The sequence below is a fragment of the Chiloscyllium plagiosum genome, unplaced genomic scaffold (assembly GCF_037043375.1).
Source record: "Chiloscyllium plagiosum isolate Xiang-an unplaced genomic scaffold, Cpla_swu_hap1 HiC_scaffold_21, whole genome shotgun sequence".
NCBI classification, from domain to species: domain Eukaryota; kingdom Metazoa; phylum Chordata; class Chondrichthyes; order Orectolobiformes; family Hemiscylliidae; genus Chiloscyllium; species Chiloscyllium plagiosum.
The window spans coordinates 24,512,889-24,534,838 of NW_028270159.1; the positions used below are offsets into that span (position 1 = coordinate 24,512,889).

At 41.6% G+C, this 21,950-nt stretch overlaps 1 protein-coding gene across 14 annotated transcripts in view; it reads right to left on the bottom strand.

The window, feature by feature from the left end:
- Window positions 1–21,950, bottom strand: part of gapvd1 (GTPase activating protein and VPS9 domains 1) — a 145,201-nt gene that overhangs the window by 31,981 nt on the left and 91,270 nt on the right. For all 14 annotated transcript variants that reach the window (XM_087998409.1, XM_043720193.2, XM_087998408.1 and 11 more), the window contains 2 exons: window positions 8,401–8,574; window positions 2,717–2,857 (listed from right to left, as the gene is read on the bottom strand). In XM_087998409.1, coding sequence (XP_087854535.1) covers window positions 2,717–2,857; window positions 8,401–8,574 — 315 coding nt within the window. The remainder of the gene's footprint in view (window positions 1–2,716; window positions 2,858–8,400; window positions 8,575–21,950) is intronic.

Below are 21,950 nucleotides of genomic sequence, written 5' to 3' on the forward strand. Positions count from 1 at the left end.
TGCGTCCCTCTCACAACTTGCCTTTCTACCTGCTTTTGTGTTGCTTGCAAATCTGGTGGCAGCACATTCATTTTCTTCTTCCAAGTTATTAATAGATATTGTAACCAGTAATAATCTCTGTACTTAGGTGAATTGGCCATTTGCCCATAGTATTAGGTGAAGGGGTAAATGTAGGGGAATGGGTCTGGGTGGGTTGCGCTTCGGCGGGTCAGTGTGGACTTGTTGGGCCGAAGGGCCTGTTTCCACACTAAGTAATCTAATCTAATCTAATCTAATGCCACTGCTTACATGTCAGTAGCGAGGACGGCAGGTGCTGGAGATCAGAGTCAAAAACTGTGGTGCTGGAAAAGCGGTTGGGCAGCATTCGAGGAGCAGCAGAGTCAATGTTCAAGCGTCAGGAATGTTGTTGAGGGAGGGGGTTGAGCTGAGAGATAAATGGGAGGCAGGTGGAGGGTAGCTGGGAATGTGATAGGTAGATGAAGGTGGAGGGTGATGGTGATAGGTTGGAGCAGAAGGTAGAGAGAATAGGTGGGAAGGAAGATAGACAGGTAAGACCATTCAAAAAGGCGGTGCCGAGTTTGGGGGGGGGGGGGGCAGGGGGTTAGATCTGGGATAAGGTCGGGGGAGGCGAAATGAGGAATCTGGTGAAATTGACATTGATCTCATGTTGTTGGAGAGTCCCAGGACGGAAGATGAGGCCTTCTTCCTCCAGGTGTCGGGTAGCTAGAATTTGGTGGTGTGGACAGTCCAGGACTCGCTTGTCCTTGGTGGAGTGGGAGGAGGAGTTGAAGTGTTCGGCCACGTGGTGGTGGGGTTGTTTAGTGTGTCCCCCCTAGTGATGTTCTCTGCAAGTTGGTGTCCTATCTCCCCAATGTAGAGGAGACCACATTGTGAACAATGGACACAGCAGATGACGTCTATGTAGGTACTAGAAAATCTCTGTCAGATGTGGAAGGATCCTTGGAAGGACTTGGAGGGAGGCGAGAGGGCAACTTTCACAACTCTTGCTGTGACAAGGGAAGGTTGGTGGGGCATGGGCCTAACAAGGGAGTCGCAGAAGGAATGGCTTCTGCAATACACAGGTGGGCTGGGGAGGGAAGTATCTCTGGTGGTGGGGTCTGTCTGTGGTAGAATTGTTGTCTTAGAAATCGTTGACCCTGTGCAGGGATCGAGTAGCACTGAAGTTGAACCTGGTAAACCAAGCAAACTATCTCACATGTTCTCTGTTGCTGCACCTAGAATTCTGAGACAATAATGTGGTCTCCTCTACACTGGGGAAACAAATGAGGTGACTGCTTTGCAGAATACCTACCTTCTGTCCACAAAAATAGGGGGGAGCACAGGGGCCCAGTGGTCAGCACTGCTGCCTCGGCGCCAGGGATGAGTGTTTGGTTTCTGCCTTGGGCGACTGCGTGGAGTTTGCACGTTCTTGCAGTGTTTGCGTGGGCTTCCTCCAGGTGCTCCGGTTTCGTCCCACAATTGACAGATGTACAGGTCAGGTGAATTGGCCATAATAAATTGCCCATAGTGTTAAGTGCATTAGTCAGAGCTAAATATAGGTAGGGGAATGGGTCTGATGGGTTACCCTTTGGAGGGTCAGGCCATTTGGCCCAACAAGTCTACACTGTTTCCATACTATAGGGAATCTAATCTAAAACTACCCCAAGCTTCCAGTTGCCTCCCTCTTCAACACAGCACCACATTCCTTGGCCAACATTTCTGTCTTGGGTCTGCTGTGCACTCTAGTGAGGCTCAGTGGAAGCTGGAAGAACAGCATTTAATTTTCTGATTGGGGACAGTGAAGCCATGAGGACTCAATATGGAATTCAATAATTTTAGAACCTAAATATCATATTCTATGTCCTTTACTCATCTCCACACCCCAGGCCCTTGTCATGGGCTGTTTTCAGCAATGTCAACCCATTTTCACCTACTTATGGTTCCCATTATAAGCCTCTCTTTGTACTTGGCATATTATCATCCATCACTTTGCCTGTCTGACTGTCTCCTTGTCTCTGTCACCATCTATCCACTAGCCCTCACCCCATCCAACTGCTGAGTTCCTCGAGCAAACTTTGGTTTTTATATATTTTTTCATAATTGTAAATCAAAACCAGAGTTTTCAATTTTATATTCTGTTGTTTCTTTGTAAATTTACTATTTTGCCTCTTTACCTATATGCAGCTGGATAAAAAAGGCAAACATCGAGTTCAAAACCTTTCAGTTACAAGCATCTGTGTTTGCCAATTTGCCGAATTTGTTTCTTTTCAAAATCAGTGTGATGAAGCCAACTTACTTAGGTAAAAGCACATTGGCATCTTACAATATGCAAATTGGTTTAGAATACCACAACTAATATCAGTGTAAAGCTTTATGGGATGTTAAATTGTTGCCTAATTTTCTCAGCAACACAGTGCACTCTTACTTTGTTCTTGACAAAGAGCACAAACTCAATCCATTCAACTCCACAATCCTTAACACATGCATCCTAACAATACTCTAGTGCACCCAAATAGGATGGATAGTAGAATTCATTAATAGATCTAAATAATCACAGGCTCAAAGCTCAGATTCAGAGTCAGAGTCAATCTTTTGGCAAACAATAAACATTTTGAAGTTACATCTGACTTGCAAGCGAATCTATTAATAACCACAAGAATATTTCAGTTTTTGTCTATTCTTAACTCTGGTATTCGTGAAAAAAAAAGGCAGTCACCTGAGTCACTTGGCAGAACTTCCACACTCCAAGCCTCACTTGTTGTCTCAGAAATCGTTGACCCTGTGCAGGGATCGAGTAGCACTGAAGTTGAACCTGGTAAACCAAGCAAACTACCTAGCATGTTCTCTGCTGCTGCACCTAGAAAGCAATAGAAGTTTTCTTTATCATAGCTACTATAATAATGACCAGTTTTTAATTATATTTACATATCAGATGATTTGTTGAGAATGGATCATGCAATCATTAAGAATATAATGAGAAATGTTTTATCATTTTTCTTCAGGAGCCATTTACGACAATAAAAGAAAAAGAAAGCGCCTATAAAGTGGCCAAGAGCACTGGGAAAAATCAGAAGATTGGGAAGACTACAAAAAGAGGATAACAAAGAGAAATAAGGAAGGAGAGGATCAAATATGAAGGTAGGCTAGCCAGTAATATTAGAAATGATAGTAAAAGTTTCTTTCAATACATAAGAAACAAATAAGAGACAAAAGTAGACATTGGGCCACTCCAAATTGATGCTGAGAGATAAGAAAATGTCTGAAGAACTTAAGTACTTTGCGTCAGTCTTCACAGTGAAGGAGAGTCAGGAGGCAGAGTTGATTATGGTAGCCATTACAAAAACGGAAGTGCTAGAAAAGCTAAAAGTTCTAAAGATTGATAAATTTCCTGGTCCGGATGGACTACATCCTAGAGTTCTGAGGGAGGTAGCTGAGGAAATAGCAGAGGCATTGGTTGTGATCTTTCAAAAGTCACTGAAGTCAGGGAAAATCCCAGATGATTGGAAAATCGCTGTTGTAACCCCCTTATTCAAGAAAAGGATCAAGACAAAAGATGGAAAATTATAAGCTGATTAGCCTAACCTTAGTTATAGGTAAATTTCTAGAATCCATTGTCAAGGATGAGATTTCTAAATTCTTGAAAGTGCAGGGTCAGATTAGAACAAGTCAACATGGATTTACTCAGGGGAGGTTGTGCCTGACAAACCTGTTAGAATTCTTTGAAGAGGTAATAAGTAGGTTAGACCAGGAAAACCCAGTGGATGTTATCTATCTAGACTTCCAAAAGCCTTTGATAAGGTGCTTCACCGGAGGCTGCTGAGTAAGGTGAGGGCCCATGGTGTTCAAGGTGAGCTACTGGAATGGATTGAGGATTGGCTGTCTGACAAAAAGCAGACAGTTGGGATAAAAGGTTCTTTTTCGGAATGGCAGCCAGTGACAAGTGTGGTCCCGCAGGACTCAGTGTTGGGGCTGCAGCTGTTCACTTTATGTATCAATGATCTGAATTAAGGGACTGCAAGCATCTGAAGTTTGCCGATGATACAACGTTAGGCGGACAGGCAGTTAGCACGGAGGTGGTGGGGAGGCTGCAGAAAGATTAGGAGAGTGGTCCAGGAAATGGCTGATGAAATTCAACTTGCACAATGCAAGGTCTTGCTGTGGTTCTGTTCGCCGACTGGAAATTTTTGTTGCAAACGTTTCGTCCCGTCTTGCACTTGGTAAAAATAAAAAAAAAATAAAAGTGGACTATTTTCTAAATGGTGAGAAAATTCATAAAGCCAAAGTACAAAGGGATCTGGGAGTGCTAGTCCAGGATTCTCAAAAGGTTAACTTGCAGGTTGAGTCCGTGATTAAGAAAGCAAATGTAATATTGTCATTTATCTCAAGAGGGTTGAATATAAAAGCAGCGATGTGCTTCTGAGACTTTATAAAGCTCTGGCTAGACCCCATGTAGAATACGGTGTCCAATTTTGGGCCTCACATCTCAGGAAGGACATACTGGCACTGGAGCCTGTCCAGCACAGATTCACACGATGATCCCTAGAATGGCAGGCATAACATACGATGATCGGCTAAGGATCCTGGGATTGTATTCATTAGAGTTTAGAGGGTTGTGGGGAGATCTAATAGAAATTTACAAGATGATGCATGGCTTAGAAAGGGTAGATGCGGGGAAGTTGTTTCTGTTAGGCGGGGAGACGAGGACACATGGGCACAGCCTTAGAATTAGAGGGGGTCAATTTAGAACAGAAATGAAGAGACATTTCTTCAGCCAGATAGGAGTGGGCCTGTGGAATGCATTGTCACGGAGCGCACTGGAGGCGAGGACATTAAATTGATAAATCCTTGATCTCGCAAGGAATTAAGGGCTACAGGGACAGTGCAGGTAAGTGGAATTGAAATGCCCAGTCATTATTAAATGGCGTAGTGTAATTGATGGGCCGAATGGCCTTACTCCCACTCCTATGTCTTATGGCCTCTATGAAATCCTTAGAAAATCCTGGAATTCCGACAAACTTTTCCTCCCCTACCAGTGACCCAACTGCAGTTATCTGAATTCAAAAATATTAAGGGCTATTTTTGTCCTCTTCCGGCCATACCTGTTGTAGTTTCAGCTCATTTGGATCATCAGACATCCATAGTTAAACTGAATTAAATGCTGTACAAAGGAATAAAATGTTGTATCATACCCATGATACATTGAAATGAACGCTTTGAATCTGGGAATAATTTTACAGCAATAATTAATTGAATGAGGAGTGGGTTGGGACTGGCAATTCCGTCACTGAGGCAGAACAAATCTAGGAAGCTGAAATGATTTTTTGTTTTCTAAAAATGCTATGAAAACACTCAAGAAAAAATATTTCCAACCGTGACACAAACAGATAAGATGGGTGAAGCTCTTTTTAAAAAACACGGTTGGTCTAAGAGTAGGGTGGTCAGTGGTTCAGGACAAGTGTTGCACAATCTGTAATTTTGCCCAATAATCTTTTGTTTATCATCTTTCTAAAAGCTTTGAAAACCTGAGTACATCACATTTGCTGGCTGCTTTTATCTTGCCTCGATGCCCTGACTAATTTATATCCTAAAAAACCTCTTAATAGATTTGTTAAACATTGTTTTCACTTACATAAAATAATATTTCCTGACTATATGACTTTTTTTTAAAAAAAGGTCTCCTGTTTCATATCCTCCACAGTAAATTCAAACAGGTTTCCCCCATCACAGGTGGTATATAAAACTATCTGGAATGCTAGTTGATTTGGCCTCATTATTTGCTTAAATTCTCAGACACTCAGGATTGTTCCTCTGCTCTGAAACTGTTTTGGATAGGAAATATTTCAGCACATTAAATGTGAACTGGTGCAAATTCGTTTTTTTTTAAAACATGGCCCTGGATCTCAAAGCGACAGCTGCTAATTTTTACAACACTTCTCACTCTACATTTTCAGTAATATATTTGCCTTCAGCATCTTGAACATTATTTTCAGGTCACTAGGAGCACTCCCAATTTAAAGCTTACTGAAGACAATACAGGTATATGATTAAATGAGAGGCACAAGAAGATCTGAAACAATTAGAATTTATGCCTCATTATCATGGTAATCTGATCACTGGGATAATGAGGTATTAATGGAGATTTAATGTGCATCTCATAATGCTATTCCTTAGAGAAACACATAAGGAAATTGCTGCAAATTCAGTTAATGATATAAGCATCCCAAAACACAATCTAAAGCATGAAAAATGCTGGATGCAAATAAGAAAGAACCAAGGTCAATCACACTGCAGGGATTTGGTAAATGACAGTTGTATTTTAATAGGATGTCTTTTAAAAAAAGTTACAAAAACTTTTCTTTAATGTTCATTAACGAAGATGATTTTTCTAGGTGTAATGCTGAAGTCTACAATGTAGACTATGTTATGCTTAGCATTTCATCCAACTGCCTCTTTACACCTTCAAAATGTTGTCAATATGTATGTGTAAAATGTGCACACGTAGTACTTCTGCCAGTACTATCAGTGACAACATTCCATCCTGTATACCTCACAGCATCAAGGGACCCAGTTCAATTCCATTCTTGGTTGACTGGCTGTGTGGAGATTGCACAATGTATAGGTTAGTGGCAAGATACCTTGGAGATGATGCAAGTTGCTTCAATGATAGCAGTAGAATCATTGTGCTTTGTTTTAAGAACATAGGATAAGGGCAGGGGTTTATAGTTCTAACAGGTGCAGCGATCCTAAAATCTGCATAAACCATGGACTGGCCATGCTAAACTGCCCATAGTGTTTAGGGATGTGTAGGTTAGGTGGGCCCTGGGAAATATAGGGATAGGAGTAGATGATGGGTCTGGGTATGATGCTCTTCAGAGGGTCGGTGTGGACTCGATGGACCGAATGGCCTGCTTCCACACTATATGGATTCTGTGATCCTGTTTGCTCACATTTATGATGTGTTTTTGGATGCTGTATTATTTTTCTTTCCCCCTCTGCTAGAATGTTTCTCTAATCGCACTTGCACAGAACCTTCCACATGCACAAAGTGAACCTTGTGGGATGTCAGAAGGCACAGCCATTCTTCATACTGAAGTACTCGTGGCACAGCTGTTCAGTATTTCAACAGTCTACCACCAGAAGGAAACTACATCTGCATGTTATTTCCTATGTGGAGCGCACAGATTGTCAGACAAAAAGGAAAACAAATTTAAGTCAATTGATGCATCACCTCCAAGGTATCTTGCCAGTAACCTGCTTGGGAGTTTGGTCAATGGGGTGAAGGGGAATTGAAATTAGATCACACGGCACAGAAAAATTGGAACATCAAGGAGTAACGTGCACACAAACATATGACTGAGCAGCCAATGGAATAGTTCTTAAGTTTATTGTCAGGAAATATAGCAACCAATTTGCACACAGCAGTGAAAAACATCATCTGGTTATCAATGATATGATGAACTTCCCTACTCTTCTTTAGATGGCATCTTTCATATCCAATATGCCCTGTCAAGAGGGCATAAAATTTCATGTTTCACCTCAAAGATAGCTCCATTAACACTGTTGTTTCAATACTAAAGTAACAATTTAAGTTTTGCCCTCAATTTTCGGCAGCAGAACTTGAATTAATAACTGTCTTACTTAGACAACAGAGTGCTATGATAGAGCCAAGGCTGGTGTTAGAGGTAGAAAATAATTCGTAGCATATATTTTCCAATGAAGTACTTGGATCTTATCCAATTGATTTCTCTCAATACTTCCCTGCCAATTTCACACAAATGAGCCACCTACCTTTTGTGATGACAAAACAATCACCAAATTCAACTTGCTGAAAATTAGTACCAAGTGATCATATCAACATCTACTATGAAAGAGGACTTCAGGATATTGGAAGTTTACAAATTGTGCATTTAAAAAGGTTACCATGGTATTGTTAGCTGACAGCTTTATTATGCCACAGAAAAGCTTTACTGTAGGATACATTTCTTAGAAACTGGTTTAAAAAAAAGTGACAATTCTGATCCTTTGCAGCAATTTGAATATTAGAAATGAACAAACACAAGTATCTTTCCAAGACCACTCTGCTGAACATAATTGCTTACATTATGAGCACATATTTTGGCACACAGCATAACAGTTTGTTAATCACTTGATATTTATCATGCAGTAGACTGGAAAATTTACCACGCCTCTTTACTAAGAGAACTGAGTTAAATAATGCAATTCAGTGTTCTGTTTTTATTTGGTAAATTGAAAACACATCAATTACCAAGCTAAAATACTTTGTGCTTATAAGGCTACAAACGAACATATCTTAGCAAAGTCACTATGAGCATTTGAATCCCATTTAAGAACATTAGAAATGATGAAGCATAAATTAACCATCAATTGTTAATTACATACCTGCAATATCTTGCAGTCTATCTTCGTCAATGTTTGGATCAAAATCACTTCCCAAGACATCAGTGCTCCAGGTTTCACTTACAGTTTCTGAAATGTCCCGGTCATCTGTCAGCCCCATCATGTCTCGAAGTTCAAATTTACGCAGTTTGTCATCGAGGTTGTCTTGTGTTGTGGCTAAAATGAGATATCAGAAATGGCATGAATTTCCCTTAATTATATCAAGTTCAAATAAAAAGGGTAAGTGTTTTTTCCTCCAAAACAAAGGCATTCATTTCTGACATTAAAACTGTTTTACACAATGTAGCAAACATGCAACTATGGTATTAGAGTCATAGAGATGTACAGCATGGAAACAGACCCTTCGGTCCAACTTGTCCATGCCGACCAGATATCCCAACCCAATCTAGTCCCACCTGCCAGCACCCGGCCCATATCCCTCCAAACCCTTCCTATTCATATACCCATCCAAATGCCTTTTAAATGTTGCAATTGTACCAGCTTCCACCACATCCTCTGGCAGCTCATTCCATACACATCCCACCCTCTGCGTGAAAAAGTTGCCCCTGAGGTCTCTTTTATATCTTTCCCCTCTCATCCTAAACCTATGCCCTCCAGTTCTGGACTCCCAGACCCCAGGGAAAAGACTTTGTCTAGTTATCCTATCCATGCCCTTCATAACTTTGTAAACCTCTATAAGGTCACCCCTCAGCCTCCGACGCTCCAGTATTCTCAAAGCACTTTGTCAAATGCAGGAATATAATACCAGTAGAAATTGGTTTGGAGGCAAGCTCACAAAGACCATGAGAAAATTGTTGCATGCTATAATAATAATCATATAATTGTTCATTATCATAAAGTCCTTTTAAAAAGAGACATTAAACAGTAAAACAGTTCGTGCAACTTAAAAATAACAATCTCGAGACCACACCCTACAATAGGCACCAACTTACTAGTCATCTGTGAAAGACATTTTTTCTCCAACCCAAATTTCTCTTGATATGCTGTTCCTATACAGGACAACATTGGTTTAAGAAAGCTAGCATGAAGTGAATCTCATTTGTGGATGTCAGTTTTAACAATGGAAATTATTTTCCCTAAAGACAAAAATTAGATTTAAGCAACAAATTCCTGTCAACTGTGAGGATATTACAAGTCGAAATTAAAATGCAACTATCAAGAATTTTCTTGATTTCTACATGATGAGATTTCTCCCTACCCATCCCACAGATGCAAAGTTAACAAATTTATAGTAAATTTCTGATCAATTTGCAGTTTTCCCAGGCGATTGTTTTCTGGCTGATTTGTATCTAAGAAAGACTACCATTCATATTGTTGAACAATGGTAGCTTTCAAGTTGCTTCAATGATAGCAGTAGAATCATTGTGCTTTGTTTTAAGAACATAGGATAAGGGCAGGGGTTTATAGTTCTAACAGGTGCAGCGATCCTAAAAACTGCATAAACCATCCTGAAATGTTTCTTTGAAAAATAAAACATAATTTAAGCTTTTTCATAAGAACTCGAGACAGAGATGTAGGTAATGTTATATGACCAGCCTCTTTCACTTAGAGAATAAAGGAAAGAAAAATCTTTCATCCTGATGTCACCTGAACTTCTGGCTATGATTAGCTTAATAAAACAGTTGGAAAACAAAAGACTAAAGTATACAATTGGCGGAGAGTTCCACCAAATTAGGATTCATTGTTCCTGCCTACTATTGCTATTTGATTGCTGACAGAAAGTGCATGCAGAACTGAGAAAAAAAATCTCCATTTTGCACCTACTCAGAGATGCAGGCAGGAAACAGCCCACTCAGTTATATTACTACACAAAACGTTAACAAATTTCTCAAAACACTTTGTCGAGTCAGGAACAGAATGTCAACAGAAATTTGGGTTAAGAGACAGACTAATGAGTGTATGAGAACATTGCTGCATCCTGTGATAACACTTATTTCATATAATAATTGCTTGATCGCACAAAACCGTATTTTAAAAATTGCCCGTTATACAAATAATCATCCACAAAACTCAACGTGCTCATATTATTCATGCTCAAAAGGCAGTGGATACAAATCTTCAAGCATTTTAAGGCAGAGATAGATGGAGCCTTGAAGACCAAGGGGACAAAAGATTATTTGAAGTATGCAGGAACGTAGAGTCAATGTTAAAATTGAGTCAACCATGACTGAACTGCAGAGTCGGCTCAAAGGGCTCAGTGGTCTACTCTTGTTCCTTGCTTGCATTCAATAGCATCCAGATCTCTCACTGCTATTAATACCAATTTTCTCATTTTCTACAAAAGCCATTCTCTTTCCTTCAACTCAATGTTTTTATACACTGTTTCTATACTGGCCAACGTTGCTTTAAGAACACTAGTGTGAAGTGTGTCTCACTTTTGCATATCAGCTTTAATTATGGAAATTACTTTCTCTGAAGGCAGGAATCAGATTTAAGCAGCAAATAGGCTTTTTACACTTCAGTAAACCATTAAAACAAATGTAATAACTAACAATGATAAGCCACATCTAAGAGTATGGTTTTCATTTCTTACCCAGGTTGAGAAGCTGTATTCAGTGTTCAGCTCATTTACATGACCCTTACCACAATCATAAATGAGCCTACCTCCTTGCAATGAACAATGTAAAATGAATTACACCTTCCCCACTTAATAAGCAAATAGCAATAAAAATGCAAACTCAACTACTTGTAAAACTACCATAGTACTGCAGCTATCCAGGTGGTACATGCAATTTCAGCAGTACACTATCTCTGTGCACAAACGTGATTCAGTTACCACACCCAAGCAGCTTTCCAAATTTTTGATTAAATTCAAAGCAAGAAAGATGCAGCGTGGCCAATTATGGACTCCAAACACCAAGAAATCGAAATCAGGTTGTAAGCAACCACCTCTCTGAAGTTGGTCATTAAAATCCAAAAATTCTTATCTAAATCAGCTACCTACTATCCAGGTACAGAAAATTAGCATCTTAAGTATCAGTTTACCTCTGTCCCAAAACAGCAAAAAGAACGCAGAATTCATGCTTGATCCCCAATTATACAACTAACGGAGATTTACAAATCCCATTGACTTCAACCTATATGTTGACAAATTCAGAGTGTCATGAGCTGTATTACAACTGAACAGGACTTAGAACAGAATTCAGTGAACCCTGCATTCAGAGGGAGAAGACAATCACTTGTAATGGTTTTATAGATGAGTAACGGTAAATACAAAGACATGAGAGAGGAGTTAGCTAGAGTACATTGGAAAGGAAGCCTAACAGAGAACATGGTGGAGCAAAGGCAGCAGTTTCTGGAGGTAATTCAGGACGCACAGCCGAAATTCATCCCAAGGAAGAAGTGGCATATTAAAGTGGAGGATGAGGCAATAATGGCTGACAACAGAAGAAGTGAGGGTCAGCATAAAAGCAGAAAAGAAAGCATACAACAAGGTGAAGATTAGTGGGAAGCCAGAGGAGTAGGTAGTCTTTAAAACCCAGCAGAGGGTAACTTAAAAGAAAAGCAATAAAGGGGAAGATGATGAAATAGGAGAGGAAGCGAGCTAGTAACAAAGATTGCACGAGTTTTTTTTTTTAAAAAAGACATCTAAAAGCAAAGAGAGAGGCAAGAATAGGCACCAGGCAGCTGAAAAATGGAGGTTGTAGTAGTAGTAGCAGTAGTAGTAATAATGGGGAATAAGTAAATGGTGGATAAACTGAAAAGGTGCTTTGTATCAGTTTTCACTCTGGAAGACACGAGCAGCATATTTGAATTTCAAGAGACTCGGGGGCAGAGGTGAGTGTAGAGGCCATCACTAAGGAGAAGGTGCTGGGGAAGCTGAAAAGTCTGAAGGCAGATACATCACCTGAACTGGATGGACTACACCTCAGAGTTCTGAAGAAGATAGTTGACGAGATTGTAGAGTCACTGATGGTGATCTTTCAGAAATCACTGGACTCAGGCGAGGTTCCCAGAGGACTAAGAAGTAGCTAATGTAACACTGCAAAAGGAAGCAATGCAGAAAACAGGCCCCCAGCCCACAAGCCTCATTCCTGATGAAGGGCTCATGCCCAAAATGTCGATTCTCCTGCTCCTCGGATGCTGCCCGACCTGCTGTGCTTTTCCAGCAGCACACCTTTCAACTCTAATCTCCAGCATCTGCAGTCCTCACTTTCTCCTGACGCAGAAGACTGGATACTATTGGCCAGTTAACTTTTGGTAAGATTTCGGAGTCCATTATTAAGGATGAGACTGCAGAATACTTACAAGTTGTTGTGGTTCTGTTCGCCGAGCTGGGAATTTGTGTTGCAGATGTTTCGTCCCCTGTCTAGGTGACATCCTCGGTGCTTGGGAGCCTCCTATGAAGCACTTCTGTGATGTTTCCTCCGGCATTTCTAGTGGTTTGAATCTGCCGCTTCCGGTTGTCAGTTCCAGCTGTCCGTTGCAGTGGCCGGTTTATTGGGTCCAGGTCGATGTGCTTATTGATTGAATCTGTGGATGAGTGCCATGCCTCTAGGAATTCCCTGGCTGTTCTCTGTTTGGCTTGTCCTATAATAGTAGTGTTGTCCCAGTCGAATTCACATGCAGTCCTTTTGTACACTACATGAACACCAACTCGCCACGAAACGACACGACCAGCTATCCTTAGTAGCCACACACACAGATGACAAGCAACATGAATTCGACTGGGACAACACTGCTATTATAGGACAAGCCAAACAGAGAACAGCCAGGGAATTCCTAGAGACATGGCACTCATCCACAGATTCAATCAATAAGCACATCGACCTGGACCCAAGATACCGACCACTGCAACTGACAGCTGGAACTGACAACCGGAAGCAGCAGATTCAAACCACTACAAATGCCGGAGGAAAGATCACAGAAGCGCTTCACAGGAGACTCTCAAGCACCGAGGATGTCACCTAGACAGGGGACGAAACGTCTGCAACATAAATTCCCAGCTCGGCGAACAGAACCACAACAACGAGCACCCGAGCTACAAATTTTCTCACAAACTTTGAATACTTACAAGTGCATATTAAAATAGGGCACAGTGAGCAGAGCTTCGTTAAGGAGTGGTCATGCTTGAAAAATTCATTACAATTTTTTGGAGGTGGTAATAAGCAAGTTAGACAAAGGACAGCTAGTAGATCTGATCTATTTCCAGAAAGCTTTTGACAAGGTGCTGCACAGGAGGCTGCTAAATAAGAGTCCATGCTGCTCGGAGAAAGGTATAGCATGGATAGAGGATGAGCTGACTGGCAGAATGCAGACAGTAGAGAATAAAGAGGCCTTTTTCAGGATGGCAGCTGACTCGTGGAGTTCCACAGGGATCAGTTTTGGGACCAAGTTATATATTAACAATTTGGACAAAGGAACGGAGGGCATTTTTGTTAAGTTTGCAAATAATACCAAGATAGGTGGAAGGACAGGGAGTGTTGACAAAGCAGGGAGGCTGCACAAGAACTTGGATCTGCTTGGAGAGTGGGTAAAAAAGTGGCAGATGGAATATAATGTAGCAAAATGAGAGGTCATGCATTTTTAAATGGGGAAAGGCTTTGGAAATCTGAAGACTTGGAAGTCAGAGTCATAGAGTTGTACAGCACAAAAACAGACCCTTTTTCCCAACGTGTTCACACTGACCAGATATCCTAAGTGGACCTGGTCCCATTTGCCAGCATTTGGCCCATATCCCTCCAGTCCTAGTTGAGAATTCTCTTAAGGTTAACATGTAGTTTCAGTTGACAGTCAGGAAGGCAAATGCATTTCGCATTTCACTCCTGCACTTCATTCAATCTAATCTACTATATTCACTGCTCACTGGCATCTCCAAATCACAATATGGTCTTCTCTATAGTGGAGAGACTGAAGTGCTTTTGAAGCACATACTTTCTGTCCGTAAGAACTACCAAATTTCCAGTCTTCTGCTATTTCAACACACCACTATGTTCCCTGGCCAACATGTGTCTCGGGCTTGCTGTAGTGCTCCAGCGAAGCTCAGATTAAGCTAGAAGAACACCTCATTTTCCACTTGGAAATCCTGCAACCATCTGGACTGAACACAGAGTTCAATAATTTTAGAGCCTTCTCCCATGTCCTTTGCCCAACCCCATGCACCATGTCTAGTCACCTCTAGCTGCTACCACAAACAAGCCATTGTCAGCTACTAACGGTCCCCATTAGCAGCTATTCATTCTCCCAGGCTGACCTTGACTCTCCTTTAGAACATAGAACATAAAAAAGTACAGCACAGAACAGGCCTTTTGGCCTACAATGTTGTGCCAAGATTTAATCCTAATGTAAAATATAGTAACTTAACCTATGCACTCAACTCATTGCTATCCATAATCGAGCAGTTGCCCAACTGCGTTTTTCTCTCTCTCTGGGCTCCATCTCCACCCATCATTTATTCCAGAGACAAATATCAAACTTTTTTGAGCTGCAATCAATTCTGAAAAAGGATCACTGGACTCAAAATGTTAATTCAGTTTTCTCTCCACACATGATGCCAGACTGCTCAGTTATTCGAGCAATTTTTTCTGTTTGTTTGCAGACAAATATAATGTTTAGGAGGGCTCAAAAACAGGAACTAGATGTATTGCTGAGACTGTATAAGGCTCTGGTCAGATGACATTTGCAACACAAAGCAGTTTTGGGCCCTGTATCAAACGAAAGACTTTGGAAGGGGTCCAAAGATGGTTTTCAAGAATGATTCTGGAGATGAAGGGCCTGTCATGTGAGGAGCGGTTGAGGACTCTGGATCTATACGTGATATAGTTTGGAAGGATGGGGGGGGGGGATGGTCGGGATCTGATTGAAACTTACAGGTACTCAGTGTTGGATCCAGTGGATCTCTACTGTCCACTAGTAGGACAGACTAGGACCTGAGGGTACAATTTCAGAGGGAAAAGGTGATACTTCAGAACAGAGATGAGGAATTTCTTTAGCCGGGGGTGGTGATTCTGTGGAACTTTGTGCTGGAAAGGGCTGTGGAAGCCAAGAGATTGAGTCTATTTAACAAAGAAATAGATAGTTTCTTGATTAGTAAGGGGATCAAGTGTTTCAGGGAGATGGCAGTAGAACAGGCTTGAGAAACATTATCAGCCACAATTGAATGGCAGAGCAGAGTCAATGGGATGAATGGCCTACTTCTGCTCCTATACCTTAAGATCTATATTATTAGGTCAACATGAAATCAACAAATTCTGCAAAATTACATGAAATTCACACCACAAATGTGACTATAATGAACTAGAGGTACATGTCACTGTTGATAAAGCAGCTTACTGAGATAAATAAGCATCCTACCAGGGCTTTTGCAGTGCAGTGGTACTGTTCCGACCTCTGAGCCAGAAGACCAGCTTCAGGTTCAATCTGCTCCAAATGCAAGCTATCATAACTTGGAACAGGTTGATTAGACAGAGACCAGGAGCAGAAAACATAAATGTCCTCTACACCCTAATGTTGTAACAGACGAAAAGATATGGCTCAAAAGAAAACTATTCTTGTCGTGATATCACTATACACAAGCTCTCTTGATTATTTAAGGAGAAAGTGAGGACTGCAGATGCTGGAGATCAGAGCTGAAAATGTGTTGCTGGAAAAGCGCAGCAGGTCAGGCAGTATCCAAGGAACAGGAGAATCGACATTTCGGGCATAAGGCCTTCTTCCGGAATTCCTGAAGAGCTTATGCCCGAAACGTCGATTCTTCTGTTCCTTGGATGCTGCCTGACCTGCTGCGCTTTTCCAGCAACACATTTTCAGCTCTTGATTATTTAGCAATTAATGGGCAAATAAAATATGCACATCTTGGCTCCCACTTGCCAAGAGTTTGCACCATTAGGATCATTCCAAAGCCAAGGAGAAACTACAACCGCACAGTTGTGCAATTTTTGAAAGAGACGCAAGACCTTTGACAAGAATAAAACAATCTTTCAGATCCATAGCATCAAAACAGGAGTCTTACAGGAGCACATTTATTACATAAACAACAGTCCAAATTAAACAAAAATAGTATATATGCAATCTTAACAGTGACAAGCTGTTAAGACAATTTTCCCACTAAACAAACTTACAGACCACAATTGCCAAGAGGGACTGGTGCAAGAGAAAGAATTAAGTGAAATTAAATGAATTTAAGCAATGGACCTGTATCTGACAAAGTATTTATTCTCTACCCTGTGGGCACAGATCAGAGACAGCCAAAGAAGAAATCACTCATTTCTTACCCAAGTATTTACTGACAACTGAAAAAGCAGTCCAGATAGACATGGTAGGGAAGTTCAGGAAATATACTACCAAACTCCAGACTTCTCAACAAAGGCCTCCTTTCCTGCCATGTAAATATATATATATATATATATACACAAGCTGCTGCATGTAACAAGCCACAGAGTATCAGATCTCCAAAGAAACCACTCCATCCAATTTAACTGTTTCAAACACAAATCATGGTAACGTTTTTTTGATGTCACTGAAACCAAAATCAATATTTCTCAACAACAGAGTGCTCACCATCCAAAGAGGGCTGACAAACTTTGGAAGCACCATTGGACTCAAAATGTTAACGCTTTCTTTCTCCACAGATAGGAGTAGATCTGGAGTTCCTCCAGCACTTTGCTGTTATTTGTCAAAGTTGTAAATTGCTCAAAAAATAAACCTAACATAACTTGACAAAACCTATCATACTTCTTTAAGATTGAAATTGAAAGTATTATATTGATTGGAACAAGTCCAGTCTTCAGACACTAGGTTTTATTTAGAGACACATATTGCAAACACATCCCTCCTAACCAACAGTTCAGTCATTTATATGTAGGATACATGCATCCCTCATTCATGCCCACAACTTGATCAAACACCCAATTAACATATAATAGGAAGTACTGCAAGATCTCCACATCAGCATCTATACCATTGGTTTATAGTTTGTGATCCCAGAAAATGCAAGAATTCATGTAAAACTCAATAATGTGGGTTGAGTGAAAGCGTTGGAAGAGGGCGACGAGCAAGGACTGTTGCAGTACTTAGAGGGGCAGTAATGGCAATGAGCAGAGTGGCATGCTCCTCCTATGACATGTGGGATTTCATAAAGTCCTCAAATGCCCCTGACAACTGTGTTTCCAGGAAGCAGCATGTCCAGCTGCAGCTCCACTCAAAGCGGATGGATTGGTTGGACTCATTGACAGCAGATAGGAGGCATAATATTTTGTGGATTGGAACTTCAGGGGTATGGCCACAATGAAGCTTCAGCTATATAGATGGGTGACTGCCACGAGGGGCAGGCAGGCATGCAGTGCAGAGTACCCTGTGGTCAAAAAGTGTCCTTGATAAGTAGGATTATGAAGAATTCCAAGGCATTTATATGTATATTAGGGGCAGGAGGGTAGCTAGGGAAAGGGTAGGTCCACTCAAGGACAGGGGGGAATTTATGCAGAGGAATTTGGTGGGTGAAGGCCTTAATGAGCACTTTGCATCGGAATTCACTGGATAATTAGTGAGGGCTATGTCAATATTCTAGGGCACATTGATATTAAGGACATGGTGGTACTGGGTATTTTGAAAAATATCAAGGTAGATAAGTTCCCAGGCTACTGAAGGAGTCAAGGGAGGAGACTGTTGGGGCTGAACAGGGAACTCTACATCCTTTTTAGCCACAGGTGGTCCCAGAAGACTGGAGAATAGCTAATATTCTTGTGAAGGCGATAGCCTATTCGTGTTATTGCTAGACTATTAATCCAGAGACCCAGGTAATGTTCTGGCAATGATCAAATCCTGTGGCAGATGGTGGAATTTGAATTAAATTTTTTAAAAATCTGGTATTAAGAATCTACTGATAACCATGTGAAGTCATTATCAATTGTTAGAAAAACACATCTGGTTCACTACCATCCTTCAGGGAAGGAAATCTGCCATTTTACCTGGTGTGGCCTACATGTGACTCCAGACTCAGTAATGTAGTTGACTTTCAATTGCTTTCTGAAATGGTGTAGCAAGTAGGACTTTTAAAGAAACTCTCAAAGAAATTAAGATGGATCACCTGGCATCGACCTAGGCATTAGAAAAGACAACAGCAGAAACAGCTTTGTTGACCGTGCAAAGTCTTCCTGACTAACATCTGGGTGCTAGTGCCAAAACTGGGACAATTGTCTCTCAGACTTATCAAGCAACTGCCTGACATAGTCACAGTCCCCGGAATCATACCTTACAGACAATGTCCCAGACATCAACATCATCACCACCAGCCCTGAAGATGGTCCCTTCCCACCAGCAGGACACACCCGGCAAAGGTGGTGGCACAGTGGTATACAGTTGGGTGGGAATTGCCCTGGAAGTCCTCAACATTTATTCGGGACCCATGAAGTCTCATAGTTCCAGGTTAAATATGCGTGAGGAAACCTCCTGCAGATTACCACGTACTGTCCTCCCTCAGCCAACAAATCGTCAGTACTCCATGTTGAGCAACACTTGCAGGAAGCATGTCGGATGACAAGGGTACAAAATGTACTCTGGTGGGGGAAACCACCAAGAGTGGCTCAGCAGCAGTACTACTGATTAAGCTGGTTGAGTCCTCGAGGATATAGTTGCTAGACTAGGTCTATGGCAAGTAGTGAGGTAACCAAGAGGGAAAAATATACTTGACCTCATCTTTACCAATCTGTCAGCTGCAGGTGTACCTGTCCATGATGGTACTGGTAAGAGGCACCACCACAGTTCTTGTGGAGTTGAGGTTCCATCCTCACATTGAGGACAACCTACATTGTGTTGTGATAAGTGATCACTGTGCTAAATGGGATAGACTTTGAAAAATCTAACAACTCAAGACTGAGCATCCACGAGACACTGTGGGCCATCAACAGCAGCAGAATTTGAAACCTCATGACCTGGCATATCCACCACTCAACCCCGGCTCAATGGATAGCATGGGAAGCCATTCCAGAAGCAGTACCAGGCATACGTGAAAAGTGAGGCGTCAACCTGGATAATCCACCAAGTGGGGCAACTTGCATGTCAAACAGCAGAAGCAGCATGTGATACACAGAGCTTACTAATCCCACAACTAACGGATCAAATCTAAGGTCTGTAGTCCTGCCACATCCAACGGTCAACAGTGGTGGAAGATTAAACAACTCACCGAAGGAGGCGGTTTCACAAATATTGCCATCCTCGATGCTGAAAGAGCCTAGCACATCAGTGCGAAAGATAAGACTGATGCTTTCACAGTCACCTTCAGCCAGAAGTGCCAAGTGGGTGATCCATTTTTGCCTCCTCCATTGGTCCCCAACATTATAGATACCAGTCTTCAGCCAATTCGATTTACTTCACATGATATCACGAAACAGTTGGAGAGACTGCATACTTCAAAAGCTACAGGCCCTGACAACATTCTGGCAATAGCCCTGAAGACTTGTGCTTTAGAACTTGCACTCCCCTAGCTAAGCTGTTACAGTACAGTTACAACACTGGTATCCAGCTAACAAAGTGGAAAATTGTCCAGCTATGTCCTGTAAACAAAAAGCAGGACAAATCCAAGTCAATTACCATCCCATTAGTCTACTCTTGATCATCAGTAAAAGTGATGGATGGTGTCATCAACAGTGCTATCAAGCAGCACCTCCTCAGCGACACCTTCCTCAGCGACACCATGTTTGGGTTCTACCAGGACCACTCAGCTCCTGACTCCATTACAATCTTGGTTTAGAGCTGAATTTCAGAGGTGAGATGAGTGTGACAGCTCTTGATATCAAGGCTGCATTCAACTGAGTGTGGCATCAAGGAGCTCTGGCAAAACTGGAATCAATGGAAATCTGGGGGCAAACTCTCCCATGGTTAGCATCAAACTTGTCACATACAAAGTTGGTCGTGGTTGTTGGAAGTCAGTCATCTCAGCTCCAGGACATGTCTGCAGGAGTTCCTCAGGGTAGTGTCCAGGGTCCAATCATCTTCAGCTGCTTCAATGACCTTCCCTCCATCATAACGTCCAAAATGGGGATTTGCACCGATGATTGCACAATGTTCAGCAACATTCACAACACCTCAGATACCGAAACAGTCTACGTCCAAATTAAACAAGATCCAGGCTTAGAGTGACATGTAGCAAGTAACACTCATGAAACACAAATGCCAGGCTATGACCATGACTAATAAGAGATAATCTTACCACCATCCTTTGACACTCAATGGGGTTACCATCATTAAATTCCCCCACTATTACCATCCTCGGTGTTATCATTGACCAGAAACTCAACAAGACTCACCAGATAAACACAGTGACTACAAGAGCAGGTCAGAGGCTAGGAATACTGAAGTGACTAATACCTCCCGATTTTCCACAGCCTGTCTACAATCCACAAGGCACATGTCAGCAGTGGGATGGATTACTTCCCACTTGTCTGGACGACTGGTGCCCCAACAACTCACTCAAGAAGAATGACATCATCCAGGAGAAAAGTAGCTTGCTCAATTGACATTACAACCACACACATGCACTAAAGCTCAGTTGCAGCAGAGTGTACTATTTACAAAACACACTGCAGAAATTTTCAGATTCTGCAAGGGTCAGGCAGCACCTTGCAAACCCACAACCACTTCCATCTAGAAGGACAAGGGCAGTAGATATCTGAGAACACTCACACCTTCAAGTTCCCCTCCAAACCACTCACCATCCTGACTTGGAAACGTATTGCTGTTTCTTCTGTCACTTGACCAAAATCCTGGAATTCCATCCCTACTAGCTTTTGGGACAGCAGCAGATCAAGACGACAGCTCACCACCACGTTCTCAAGGGCAACAAAAGTGCTGGCCAGCCAGCGATGCCCTCAACTCTCAAAATGAATAAATTTTATAAATGTTGCTCGTATAAGGAAGGCAACATGAATAATCCAGGAAATTATACAGCGGTGAACCCTACATCAGTGGCAGGGAAATTGTTGGAGAAGGTTCTTAGTGACAGGATTTACTCATTTGGGATAGTCAGCCTGGCTGTGTGGGGGAGAGGTCTTGTCTTACAAATGTGATCAAGTTTTTAGAGGAAGTGATGAGGATGATTGATGAGGGTAGGACAGTGGATGCTGTGTGAACTTTAGTAAAACATTTGACAAGGCCCCTACTATGAAAAGATTGAGTCTTATGGGATCCACAGTGAGTTGTTAAGTTGAACATAAAATTGACTTGGTTATAGAAGTTAGCTTTCCTGACTGGAGGTCTGTGACCAGTGATGTTCGGCAAGGATCAGTGCTGGGACCGGTGTTGTTTAATATATATAGAATGAAAATGCAGACAATCTGATTTCGCAGACAACATGAAAATTGACCGAGCTGTGAACAGCGATTAAGATTGTCAAAGGATATAGCAGGATAATGATCTACTGGGAAGTTGAGTGGATTTAATACAGACAATTGTGAGATGATGTGTCTTGGAAGGTCAAATGCAAGAGGAAAGTAAACAGTAAACAACAGGATCCTAATGAGCATTGATTATACAGAGGGATCATGGCATGTAAATCCATGACTCCTTCAAAATAGCAACACAAGGTGTTAAAGGTGGTA